Source organism: Scomber scombrus, chromosome 6 (genome assembly GCF_963691925.1).
Source record: "Scomber scombrus chromosome 6, fScoSco1.1, whole genome shotgun sequence".
Lineage (NCBI taxonomy): Eukaryota > Metazoa > Chordata > Actinopteri > Scombriformes > Scombridae > Scomber > Scomber scombrus.
This window is the reverse complement of record NC_084975.1, coordinates 29,849,449-29,861,999: the sequence shown is the minus strand read 5'-3', so window position 1 is coordinate 29,861,999 and position 12,551 is coordinate 29,849,449. Positions and strand designations below refer to the sequence as shown.

Sequence of the window (12,551 nt, the reverse complement as noted above, 5' to 3'; positions counted from 1 at the left end):
TTTTATTGAAGAGGAAACTTTCCCAAAACTGGCAAAAAAAAACATTACAAGACCTTCAAGTACTTTGTTGCAGTAATATTAAGAAGCCAACTTCCTGACGCCTGTAATGGTGATTTTATTGACTTGTCAGTACAGCAACAGAGGAAGTACTGTTCACCTTGGTTATAAGTAGCATTTATGAGCCACAATCAAGTCATTACTTTACATTCATTGTACACAGTTATCCGACAACAGAAACAAAAAAAAGTCTCATCATCTTTCTATTTAAACTTTAATTTTAAACTTTAATACTTCTAATTTCTCACAAAACTAACCTCACCTTTTTTGTCTCCAAACCACACCACCCCCACCCCAACCACACCAGAAAGAAGCAGCAAGCCTACCTAATGAAAGCAACCAACTCCCATGGGTCCTCGGGTACGGAGGGTTATGTGTGTGTGTGTGTGTGTGTGTGTGTGTGTGTGTGTGTGTGTGTGTGTGTGTGTGTGTGTGTGTGTGTGTGTGTGTGTGTGTGTGTGTGTGTGTGTGTGTGTGTGTGTGTGTGTGCGTGCGTGCGCGCTGGGGTATTTATTGAATAGTACGACAGTGGTCCCTAGAAAATAGCATGTGTGCATCATACACTTGCAGGCTCTCTTTCCTTCACACACAAACACACGCACACACTCGCACACGCACACACGTCAGCAGGATATGGCTATAGTCACTCCAAGACACGCGAACACGCACATGCACACACTCGCTCTACAGAGAACCATTATCTCTGAGTCACAGACTGTCCCTATGCCAGGAATAACTGCACATTCTCTTACACTCGTTTACACACACACACACACACACGCACAATCATAAAACCTCCAATCTCAAGCGCAGACAAACTGTTATATTTTTTACGTCATCCACAGAGACGCGCAGTCAAAAATCGCGTCTTCCAGTTAACCCGCAGGAAACATGAAAAATAAAAAATGTCACCGCTAAATGAAAGTCACGGCGATGTGAACAAAGCGTGTTTCACCACAGTGGTTTTCTAGCAGGCTTCCAGTCACAGAGCCCTGCTGATTTTTATTCTAGCCATGTAATGAGGGACTGAATCACACCTGGGATGTGCAGTGAATGCAATTAAATGAAATTAACTAGCTGGTAGGATAGAAAATCCAGCAGTATTCTGGAGTTACGAGGAATAGGATTGAAAGTGCTGTTTGGTGTGCTGGAAAGAAGATACACGCGGTATGTGCAGTAAAATAATGTGTCAATATGAGAGAATAACAAGCACTTATCTAGTTTAGGGTGTTTGCTGGCCCTGAATTTTAAAACCAGATGGTAGCAGAGACCATTCATTGTTTCTGTATACTAGTATTACAGCTGGGGTAGGTGGTGTTATGGAAAAGGCAAAAAAGTGCAATAATTTGGAAATTAAATCCTCCTCCTGCAGTTCAACACACTCTCACACACACACATACACACACACACACACACACACAAACTTTCTCTCGAGGTACATCAACCTTTGGTAAACAGGGCTGCCTCTCACTTGTTTGAAGTCTGTGGCAAAAGTTACGAATGTCCCGTCTCCCTGCTTAAATTTGCGTGATATCTCGTTTCGCTTCCTTTGAAAATATCTCGCTCCGGTGTTGTTGATAAGATTATACACTGTTCAGTTTCCCGCCCCCTCCTCCACCCCCTGTGCTACTGGTAACAGTCCGATGATTGCACGTTGCTTTTCATTCTTCTTTCTGTTGATATTCTTCTTCTATTCATGTAGTCTCGTTACTTCCTGTCCATCAGTATCCTGCTGCTCACCGGGCCTCCAAACTTTCTGTGTGTATGTCCACAGATAGGCAGGTAGGTAGGTTGAAAGGCAGGTAACTTGTCCAATCATTTCATTCAAGCTGAATAAAAAAGGCTGAACAGACTTATTACAGGCCTGCACCAGCCACAGTTACTGGGTCAGAGCATTTGATTTATTGATTACTGTCTGGATGTATAGAGAATTTCAACAGAAATAACCAAAAAACACATGACCGACCCCAGCTTTAACATAACCTAAAAAGTTAACTCAATGACAGAATTACTTGAACATGTTTCCAAATCTTGCTTTTTATATGAATCCATGAAGCTCTGATGATGGAGGTTCATGCAGGGACAATAAACCACCCTTCATGACATTCCAGAAAGATCTGTATAAAATACTGTGGGCTGTTTTAAGACCGTTTTTTTATGCAGGCCTCTGTGTGTGACAGCATGCAACATCAGGTGTGAATGTGGAGGAAAGATGTTTTACACGGTGTGTCTCTAGAGGAAAGGTAATAAGCAATATTCTTGGCTGTAGCCACCAGCCGCAGTAACCTGAGGACAATGGGCTGTTTATTAACAGATAAAAATATAAATATATAAATGGATACCTCAGGTATAATGAGGTCACTTTGCATATCTGCAGGAAAGATATATGCAGGTGGTGTGTGTGTGTGTGTGTGTGTGTGTGTGTGTGTGTGTGTGTGTGTGTGTGTGTGTGTGTGTGTGTGTGTGTGTGTGTGTGTGTGTGTGTGTGTGTGTGTGTGTGTGTGTGTGTGTGTGCCAACTATTATTGGTGTATTGGTGTGTGTGGTGTGTGGTGTGTGTGAGTGTGTGCGCACCCTGGGTAATTAGATAAAGAGAAGTGAATTAGCAGAGTCCACAGTGCAGAATGATGTTACACAGCCTAACCACGCCTAGCTGAGACCCACTAATCACCACTCGTTAGGCTCACAGAAGAGTGTGTGTGTGTGGATGCTGGTGTGTTTTCATATCATGGTGTGTTTGTTAGACTGTCTGTGTGTCTATGTTCTCTCATTACCCATGTTAAAATGAGTTCATTGAGGTAATTAGGGAGCTACATGATAACAAGCCTTACCAAACATACCGGATAGGACAGAGACAGACACAGAAGGAGAGTTTTTTTGTACCTTCCTTCCCCAAGAAATGGAATATAAACCAAACTAGAGCCTGAGACACTGGACCCAAGCTGAGTAAATATGAACACTGTCCATCCCACAGTTTAAGTGTGGTGTGATGGCACTGTTGTGTGCAGTTGCCAAGATAAGCTAGTGTAGACACACAAAGTGGAACACTAAGAAAACCAAACACACACAGTCAGCATGACCATCTTACATCTCTATATATCCAGTGGGAAGAAAACTAGGGAACTAATGAACTCTGGGAAATGTTCCTGAACTGCCCCAGGGTGATAGAAGTGCACTGAAAGAGAATGCCAGAGCTAAAGGGAGAGTAGAGGGGGAATAAAACATACTGTAATACTGCAACGGTAAAGTAGTTATTCAAGTGTTAGATTTGGCAGCCAGAGGCTGGTACTGTGGCCTGTCTGGGACACACTCTGTCTGCCAAGCACGCATTAAAAACACACACACACACACACACACACACACACAAACACACACACACACACATCTATGTCTGTGTGAACCTAAAACAGGCATCAAAAGGTGGGAAGGTGTGTGTGGAGCTTCCAGCTGAATGTTTAGAAACCAAACAGTCCCAACACAAGGCTTTCATTCTGCTCCACATCATGCTCCACATTGGACCAGGATTCACAGGCACCTGGTTGGGCAACACCACCTTCAGCGGGGGCCACTAATAAGCCATGACTTTCAAATCAGATCTGCATCACATTGCAGTCCTGTCCGGTTGTCACTTTACTGTTAATATGTCTACATGTGTGTGAGCTTGTCACTGTCTTCAGTTAGTGTTTGTCAGTGTTACAACCACTGTTAATTACTAACATATAAAAGCAATAGGCTCTTTTTGTCAAGGCTTTTTCAGACTTTGAGTGTTCATTTTAGGAAAAGCACAGGAGTTACTAATAACATTAACGATGGCTCAGTTCCATTTGAGTGTCCCAGTAAGCCATACCAAGACCCTTAAAACAACTCAATTGATTTTCCTTTATTCATTTACACACACACACTGTCTTATAAGGGTATTTGTAGCACCAGATATGCTACTGTTAGGATACAGTTTGGACAATGTTAGGACACTTAATTGTTCAGGGATGGCTATGGACATTAGGCTGTTTTGATTTAGTTTTTGTTTTATTGTGAACTTGAATATCATCTAATATGAAGAGTGCACACTGCAGTTACTAAAGGGTCACTTCATGATTCTTTTTTTTTTACAGTAAGTTTACAATTGACTGCTGAAACAAGTTATTGTTACATTATATTGCTAATAAATTATTTAATTTTGACAGTAAGGCCTTAGTGTGGTACATTACAAACAACTGATGGAGATTATATCACTCATAACTAGTCTAAAAATGGCATATGCATCTGTGCTAAAAGGATAAAAAAAGGGATTGAGAATCGAATCGAATCTTGACCTTAAAATCGAAATAAAAATCGAATCAAGGATTTGTAGAATCGTGACACCCCTACTATTTAAACACAGTGTTACAGTGAGAATGTACTGCTGGTTACACAGGAACTGTCACAATCCCCCACCTATTTGAGCTCTAAATGTTGAGAAGTGGGCAGATACAAAGAATGGTGAACACATTTGGCACAGAGTGCACACTCAAATGCACACTGACACACACACACACACACACACACAGGCTGAACAGGTGCAGCTGGACACAACAACACAGGCCTGCTCTCTCTCTCCCTCTCAGGAGAATGACTCCCCCCCTCACCCCACCCCTTCTCACCCTCTGTCCCACTGTTTGTGTGTGTGTGTGTGTGTGTGTGTGTGTGTGTGTGTGTGTGTGTGTGTGTGTGTGTGTGTGTGTTAGGTGGCTATATAAAGAAGCCATCTCTCCTCACCTCCTCCCCCCTGCCTCCAACCTCATGTTCTTTCCCCCAACATTGCCTGTGTGTGTGTGTGTTTTCACAATACATGGCCTCTTCCACCCCCCAACCCCCCGGGATGAGATCTGCTGAGCCACAGAGGTACCAGTCACACACAAACACACACACACATACACAGCTATACACGCTCACATACATATGCACACACACACAAACAGACCCCCGGGAAGCGCTGCGGCAAGGGAGAGTAGCACCCAACACCGATGTCTGGAAACAGGATGATGAAAGAGCCATTCACGTCATGGAAGGAAGCACAAAAAAGAGACACAAACACACACTGTATATACACTAACACACGTAAAAATTGTTTGCACGCGCAATGCGCAGACTCACACAGATCAGGCAGAAAAGCGTACTCGCAGACAAGTTGACAGCTGCTCACTTATTTGAGTTTTTGGCACATGCACGAACCCCAACGACAACAAAAATCACATGTAGACACACAAACAAAGGGCTTAAATGCTGCAATACAGACAAAAACACAGATACACAGATGCACTGTGCGTTGTCACCAGCAGGCAATAATAGTTCTCACACACACACACACACACACACACACACAGGAACTGTTTTCGTTTTCCTGTGGTAGCCTTGGGGAAATTAAAACTACATTATGGACCTCCAGAGGGTAGCGGTGAGAGACGGATAGAGGAAGAGGAAAAGAGATGAGAGAGAGAGAGAGAGAGAGAAGTGAGATAGAGAGGGCCAGTGTCCTGTTTTTCTCAGCTCTGGCCATAATAAAGAAATTACAGTGAACCAGGAGAGCAAGTGATACTCCCTGTAATGTGTTTTTTCTCAGCTCCACATCTGTGACATAATCTTTTACTTTTCACCTAAAACATTTAGCTCACTTCCTTCAGTTCTGAAACATTTCGTGACTTACCTCACATACTCCACTCCACTCCCCCCCCCCCCCCCCCCTCGTTTCACTTTTATATCATTTAACACCACAGTTTGTTATCATTCTATAAATTAAGGCAAACTTAATAGGATTTGAAACAAACGCTGGGTATACTCAGGGTTAGAAGTCAAGTTACCTTGACCCTTGATCCTCTGACCTACATTGAAGTGTCCAGAGGCTTAGAATAGCAGGTCACTGTTGTGGAGCTATGCTTCTAAATTACAACCGTATAACAATATGGTGCGTGCTCACCTGTTGTTGTGTTAAACAGTACACACAATTTAAAGTGGTCTTCAGATGACTTAACAGTGTGGTGAGGTAAAATGCAGCCTCCCATTCACTACAATGAAGGCAGTCCCATCAATGCAGTGGGGGTGCCCAATGCAGAGGGTCGAAACGCTGGACCACAACACGGGTCGCAGCTTCATTATGGTGTATTTGTATGTTTGGTACCTGACGCAAGCTGCACCACCACCACACAAACCCTCACTTCTTTTTTTTCTTTTTTTTTTTTTTTTATATTGGTCAGAGATGATTTCAGTGTGAACACCTGCTAATTAACATATTTGTTGTAGGTTGGACGGATTAGAAGCGACAAACATTTGCATTTGTTATTTCCTGCTTTTGTTGGGTGTTTCAATGACATTTGACATTGAAAACTGCATTCATTTAGACTAAATGTTCAAACACAGAAACACACTGCCGAGACAGCTTTCTGACGTAGAGTCGCGTCTGTGTCCCTACACACCCATTAAACACACACACACACACACAGAGAGCACGTAAGCTGTGAATAACAATAATGCAGCGGGTCTCAGATTCTCAGTTTCAGCTTGGGGACCTTACAAACCTTTTCCATGATGAGTCACTGACTCTCTCTGTATGTGACTCTTTGTGTCTGTGGGTACGCTTTCCAAGACAAACAGTTAGAGTGTGTATGTGGGTATGTGTTAGTTCGGTCTACAGTAGGCTGTCAGACAAGTATTGAGAAAGAGTATGATGAAGTCTCTCTCTCTCTCTCTCTCTCTCTCTCTCTCTCTCTCTCTCTCTCTCTCTCTCTCTCTCTCTCTCTCTCTCTCTCTCTCTCTCTCTCTCTCTCTCTCTCTCTCTCTCTCATCTCTCTCTCTCTCTCTCTCTCTCTCTCTCTCTCTCTCTCTCTCTCTCTCTCTCTCTCTCTCTCTCATTTCCTCTCTCTCATTTCCTCTCTCTCGTTTCCTCTCTCTCTCTCTCTCTCTCTCGTTTCCTCTCTCTATCCCTGGTAACTTTGCTCTTTTTCTCTCCCAGCACACTGTGGGAGCGAAGGAAGAGAGAGGAAACAGGAGAGGAAGGGGACAAGTTGTTTTTCTGTCCCACTGAAGGAAGGAGAGACGGAGTGTGGTAGGGCACCTTCGGCCTCGTAGGGCTCCTCTCTGGGGCAGAAAGGCCAAGGCGAGGGATTAAGAGGAGGGGGAGGAGGAGGAGGGGGAGGAGAGGAAAGAAGTAGATGTAGGATTCGGGGAGAATAGGTTGGCTCAATGCTATTCCTTTCCGAATCACCCTCCCACTTCCCTCCGCCTTCCCTCCCGCGGGGTCTTTCCAAACTCAACACACATTTTCCAGAGAAAGCGAAAGAGAGACAGGGAGACAGAAAAAGAGAGAAGAGAGTGAGGAAAGAGGAGGGGTGGAAGCTTTTGAATGTAATAGCAGTATGGGAAGGTATATTTCTCCATTCTCTCTTTCTCTTTTTCTCTCTCTCTCTTTTTCTATCCCCGTCCTTATCGACACCAATCTCCCAGGGAGTAAAGGAAACAAGGTCTTTTTTTTTTCTTCTTGATCTGCTTGGATAAGGGTTAGCAGTTCTTGCTCCTTTACACTTTCTCACACACACACACACACTTCCTCTAATATGATAAACAGTAAAAAATAAAATAAAAAGTTAAGGTGCAGAAGAAGAGAGTGACAGACACGTGCAGAAAGAGATGAGCATGTTAGAGACAGAAAGAAAAAAGTGATGCAGAGGATGCTGTCACCAAGGAAACTATATAAATGAAAAAAGTCATAATACCAATGTTCTAATGTTCTGCTTGGTGCCACTTTGGTGCCACTTCTATTTAAGCTTATGAGAGATGCACGGAGAAGCACACTAAAACCAAAACATGTCTACATCATACGACCATTGATGAAGAAATGGCTCCACCAAATGAACAAGCACACTTCAGAGAATATTGACTTGATTTTTCCCCAATGTGCACATTGATTTACTTGCTGTTGGTCTCCAAATAGATAAATAGATGATGGCAGGTCAAATTAAAATGCTCACCGTGGCAAATTCATTCTATCTCTCTTCCTTTTATTTGGGCCAAGAGGCTGCTTTACACCGACCGATGACAATATCACGTTTTCAAATGAAATGTTTAAAAACCTCCTGTCATTATTAACTGTGCATTGGTTGGCTATAAACTAACCCTCAGCTATAAAGCTGTGATAAGCATGAAAAGGCGTCTTGTGCTTATCACAAACTTTTAGAAAAACTTGATCATCAGAAAATAATGCATAGTAATTATGAATAAAGCAATCTCTGCTGTGATAAAATCAACCCCTGGGGTGTAATCCAATTTATCTGGTGCCCTGCTATGGTTAATCTACCTAACGGCTGGTCACAATATCAAAACCTGTAGATTACATTACATAACATAGGCTAACAGGCTCAGAGTCAATTTAATTGGGTATTATCACCGTTTAACTAACTTGCTAATGTTCATATCCGTTACTAACCTTAATCACATGCAGGCATAAAATGCTTCAGTCTGTTATATATGTAACTTGCATGCAAATAAATAATTAAATTAACATAGAAATCAAACATGAGCTAAACAGTGGCTTCATTACTTAGATAGATAATGTGTGAAACTGAGGATGGGGGGGAGGGGGGGGGGGGGGGGGTGAAGTAGTGGTGTGCCCATTCACCACTATTGCTAACTGTGCAGAGAGCTTTCAAGTGTGGCACTGATTTGTGTTCACGCACTGCACAGTGATTGTAATGACCCTTCCTCCGTTTATAGTTTGCTTTGCTGGGACTGGGAATTGATGCTAAGATCCAAATTGAAAGAGGGGCTGAGTAAGGGAATACGGGACAGTATTTTATATTGGAAGAAGAGTGTGAGATAGCATAGAGGTGTGTGTGTGTGTGTGTGTGTGTGTGTGTGTGTGTGTGTGTGTGTGTGTGTGTGTGTGTGTGTGTGTGTGTGTGTGTATGTGCGTGTCATGGGACTCTAACTTCCTGCAGGAACTGACACACGCAGCAGTTCTAGTGAGCCACCCAGGACCTCAGTCAGCACCCCCCTTAACACGCACACTCAAACACACACGCACACACACAGCCGTACACCCGTACAGCAGCCCCGGAGGAGAGTTAGCGCAGGTCTGAGGAAGGGGGGGTGGGCGAGGATGGGAGGGTTCAGCACGTCATAGACACCCCAAGGGTCATACTTTCCTATCCTCGTATCCCTGTAGAGCTGAACGAGAGACAGGGCAAGAGAGGCAGAGAGAGAGAGAGATAACTGCATATTTACCACATTCAGCAGTATCTTATTTCCCTGCTGGGATCTAGTCAGAGGAAGTGTTTAACTGTTCTCTGATAGGCTGCAAACCAGAGCAGAAAAACTACTTACAGCTGGCAAACACCTACAGTAGTCAAACTGTTATTTGCCGTTGTTTGGAAAAATTCGGAATTTGATCTTTATTGAGAATTAAAAACGACAAAGAGAAACGTCAATAATCTGTGTTCTAGTAGTGCCAGCACTGGCATATGGAGCCAGCAGATGCACCATTTTTCACCCTGCAATCTTTGACTCACTACAGCAGTTGTGATACCGATAAAAAGGAATTTCCCCCCTATAAAATTCGCCCACTAATAATGTCAATGTAAATAACTCTTGCATGTTGAAATTGATGAGTCAATCTATCTGTAACAACTCTGATTCTCAGTTCATCTTTAGAGTATTTTTAAGCAAACAAACTTGGTTCCTGCTTCTCAAATGTGAAGATTTTTAGATGTTTCTTAACCTTCTATGATAGTTAACTGTAGATTTTGGACTATTAGTGGGAATTTGAGACTTCACTATGTAATCTCAGAACTTTTATTTAATCAATTCATCAAAATAATCACTAGATTGAATTGATCGTGCAAATTTTGCTGAGCTCAAAAGTCTGAGCAGGGAAGGAGGCTGCTTATTATTGTATGTTGCATTTTCCATCTTTATTGTCTTGTATTGTGCTGTCTTTAAAAGCATAAAGGGTCAATGACGATACAAATTTATCAGCTAAAAGTTGTGACCGATGAGGTTCGCTATCACATTATTAACATTTTTCATTTATTATATAGAGCGTGACCTTTCATATTCCCTTTGTGGTCATTTAAAATTGTATCTTTTGCCAGAAGATTTTCATTAAATAAACCCAAATTCACAGAATCAACCTTTTTTTCATTTTGAGATGCGCTTTGTTTTTCATTTCATTTCATACACTGACTTCGGCGGTTGGTTCAGTTGTTTTATTCCACCGAGGGCAAGTGAGGATAATGTCAAATTTCCATCTCGAGGTGGAAACGAGCAAGAGGAGGGAAGAGAGAGGAGAGAAGGGGGCGAAATGAAGAGGTTGGTTTGGAGAAACCGCGAGGAAAAACTCAAATCCAAGGAAAGAACAAAAAAGAAAAGCCCTACCATCTCTCTCTGACTTCCTCCCAGGATATCACTGGACCACAGAGAGTAGTGAAAAAGCCCACAAATCTCTCTCTTGTCCCCCCCTCAACCCATCTATCTCTCTCTCTCTCTCTCTCTCTCTCTCTCTCTCCATATCCCCTTTGTCATCTCTCTTTCCATTCAGTGTGACTCTAGAGACCAGTCAGTGCTCAGTCTCTTTCCACATCTCCTCTTGTTCCTTCTTTCAAATCTCCTTCTTTACCCTTGTATATGATTTTTTCCCTTCTCCTAATACTTTCACCAATCCCTCCGTCTTAATTCCTTCTGTGTGTCTCTTCCCCTCGCTTCGTCTCCTTGATATCCCTCTGAGCGGAGCCATTATAAAACATGTGGAATTGATATTACAAATTGTGTGTGTGTGTGTGTGTGTGTGTGTGTGTGTGTGTGTGTGTGTGTGTGTGTGTGTGTGTGTGTGTGTGTGTGTGTGTGTGTGTGTGTGTGTGTGTGTGTGTGTGTGTGTGTGTGTGTGTGTTTGTGGAAGAGATGTATACACTTTAGCATCTTGTGTGGATCTCACAGCTGCCTGGAACTCTATTACAATATCAGTGTGTGTGTGTGTGTGTGTGTGTGTGTGTGTGTGTGTGTGTGTGTGTGTGTGTGTGTGTGTGTGTGTGTGTGTGTGTGTGTGTGTGTGTGCACGTGTCTGTACACTAACCCGTCTGGACAGTTGATTCATCCCAGTTCCCTCCACACTCTGAAGACTCTCCTTCTTCTACCGCTGAGGAAAAAAGGAAGAGCGAGAAAGAAAGAGAAATAAGAATTTAGCATTTATTGTATGTCAGGTAACAGGTCTTTCTGGACATAATTGGACTAAATGCTGAGTCTGGGGTCTTGAAACTGGACTGCAGGTCTTTTTATAACAAGTTTCGAAGTTTCCACTAGATTTTCCAGTAATACAAGTCTTAGTAGGTTCTATAAATTAATTTTATCCTCCCTTTTTGAGCCCAATTCCAAATTCATCAAAATAATCAGTAGATTGAGTTGACCATGACCATGACCACTATATTAGCTGTTTTATTGGAGGCTGGAAGCATGTGTCTATTCATTCTAAACATTTATGTGGCTCTGAAGATGTTTACCCTCTGCTACGTTCTGTTCTTTAACAGTGCTAAAAATAAACCGGGGAAGAGACAAACACGCAGGTATGACCAAGAAGACAATGTCCTGAGATCTCCGTGGACACACACACATGGGGAGCGCTGATCAGAGCTGGAATGTGACACTGACTTCCTGGGTACAACAGGAAGGAGGGAAGTACAGCTGGCACACAAACAGGAAATGGCTGGAACCACCACACAATGGGGTTTCCTGTACACCACCTTCCCCCCCCCCCCCCCTTCTCCTCCTTCCATCCACCCGCCGCACGATTCACACTTCTCGCTTACTCACCTCTCTCTCTGATCTTTCGCAAATGCTTCGCTCTCATCCTGTTCTCTCATGTGACCCCCCCCCCCCTCCACCCCCACCTCTTTATACCTCTTCTCATATTCCTCACTCCACATCCTCATCAGCTCCCTTCTCGACACACGCCCTATCCTCGCCGCGAGCCGAGCCAAAAGCTCGAATGAAAACAAGAAGTTATAAATCAGTGAAGTGTTCCTTTTAAAAATAAAAACAGTGGCGAGGGTGTGCGGCTTCCCGCTGCTTTGCTCACATGCGAAGCCAAATATACTGTATGTGAGAAAACGGCCGTGAGGAAAAATAACCATCAACAAGAACCTGGTTCCCGATGGATGCTTAGCTTTCCCTAGTGGTCAATGTAGTCCATTAAAAACTACAACAAACTGGCACCGTTATTACAGAAAAGACGTCTTAACATTGACACTTTTTGGGCTTGCTTGCAACATTATTATCCCACTTTTCCTTCACATAATGTATGATTGTGTAAGAATATCTTAGTGGTCCGTTAAACCACATCTTTAACTTTTAATGTTTCCAGTATTTATGTCAGCTTTACTGTATATAGCAGAGAGACTGGAGGACAAACTGTGCATTATACTGTCTACCTTAAACTCAGATTTTTGTAGATGAAGGCAAAAAGAAAATACATAAATA

General features: G+C 42.9%; 1 protein-coding gene across 1 annotated transcript in view; it reads right to left on the bottom strand.

Moving 5' to 3' along the window:
- Positions 1–12,551, bottom strand: part of znf423 (zinc finger protein 423) — a 148,972-nt gene that overhangs the window by 117,141 nt on the left and 19,280 nt on the right. Inside the window, 1 exon segment of the mRNA XM_062420351.1 lies at positions 11,152–11,214. Within this exon segment, the coding sequence (XP_062276335.1) occupies positions 11,152–11,214 (63 nt within the window).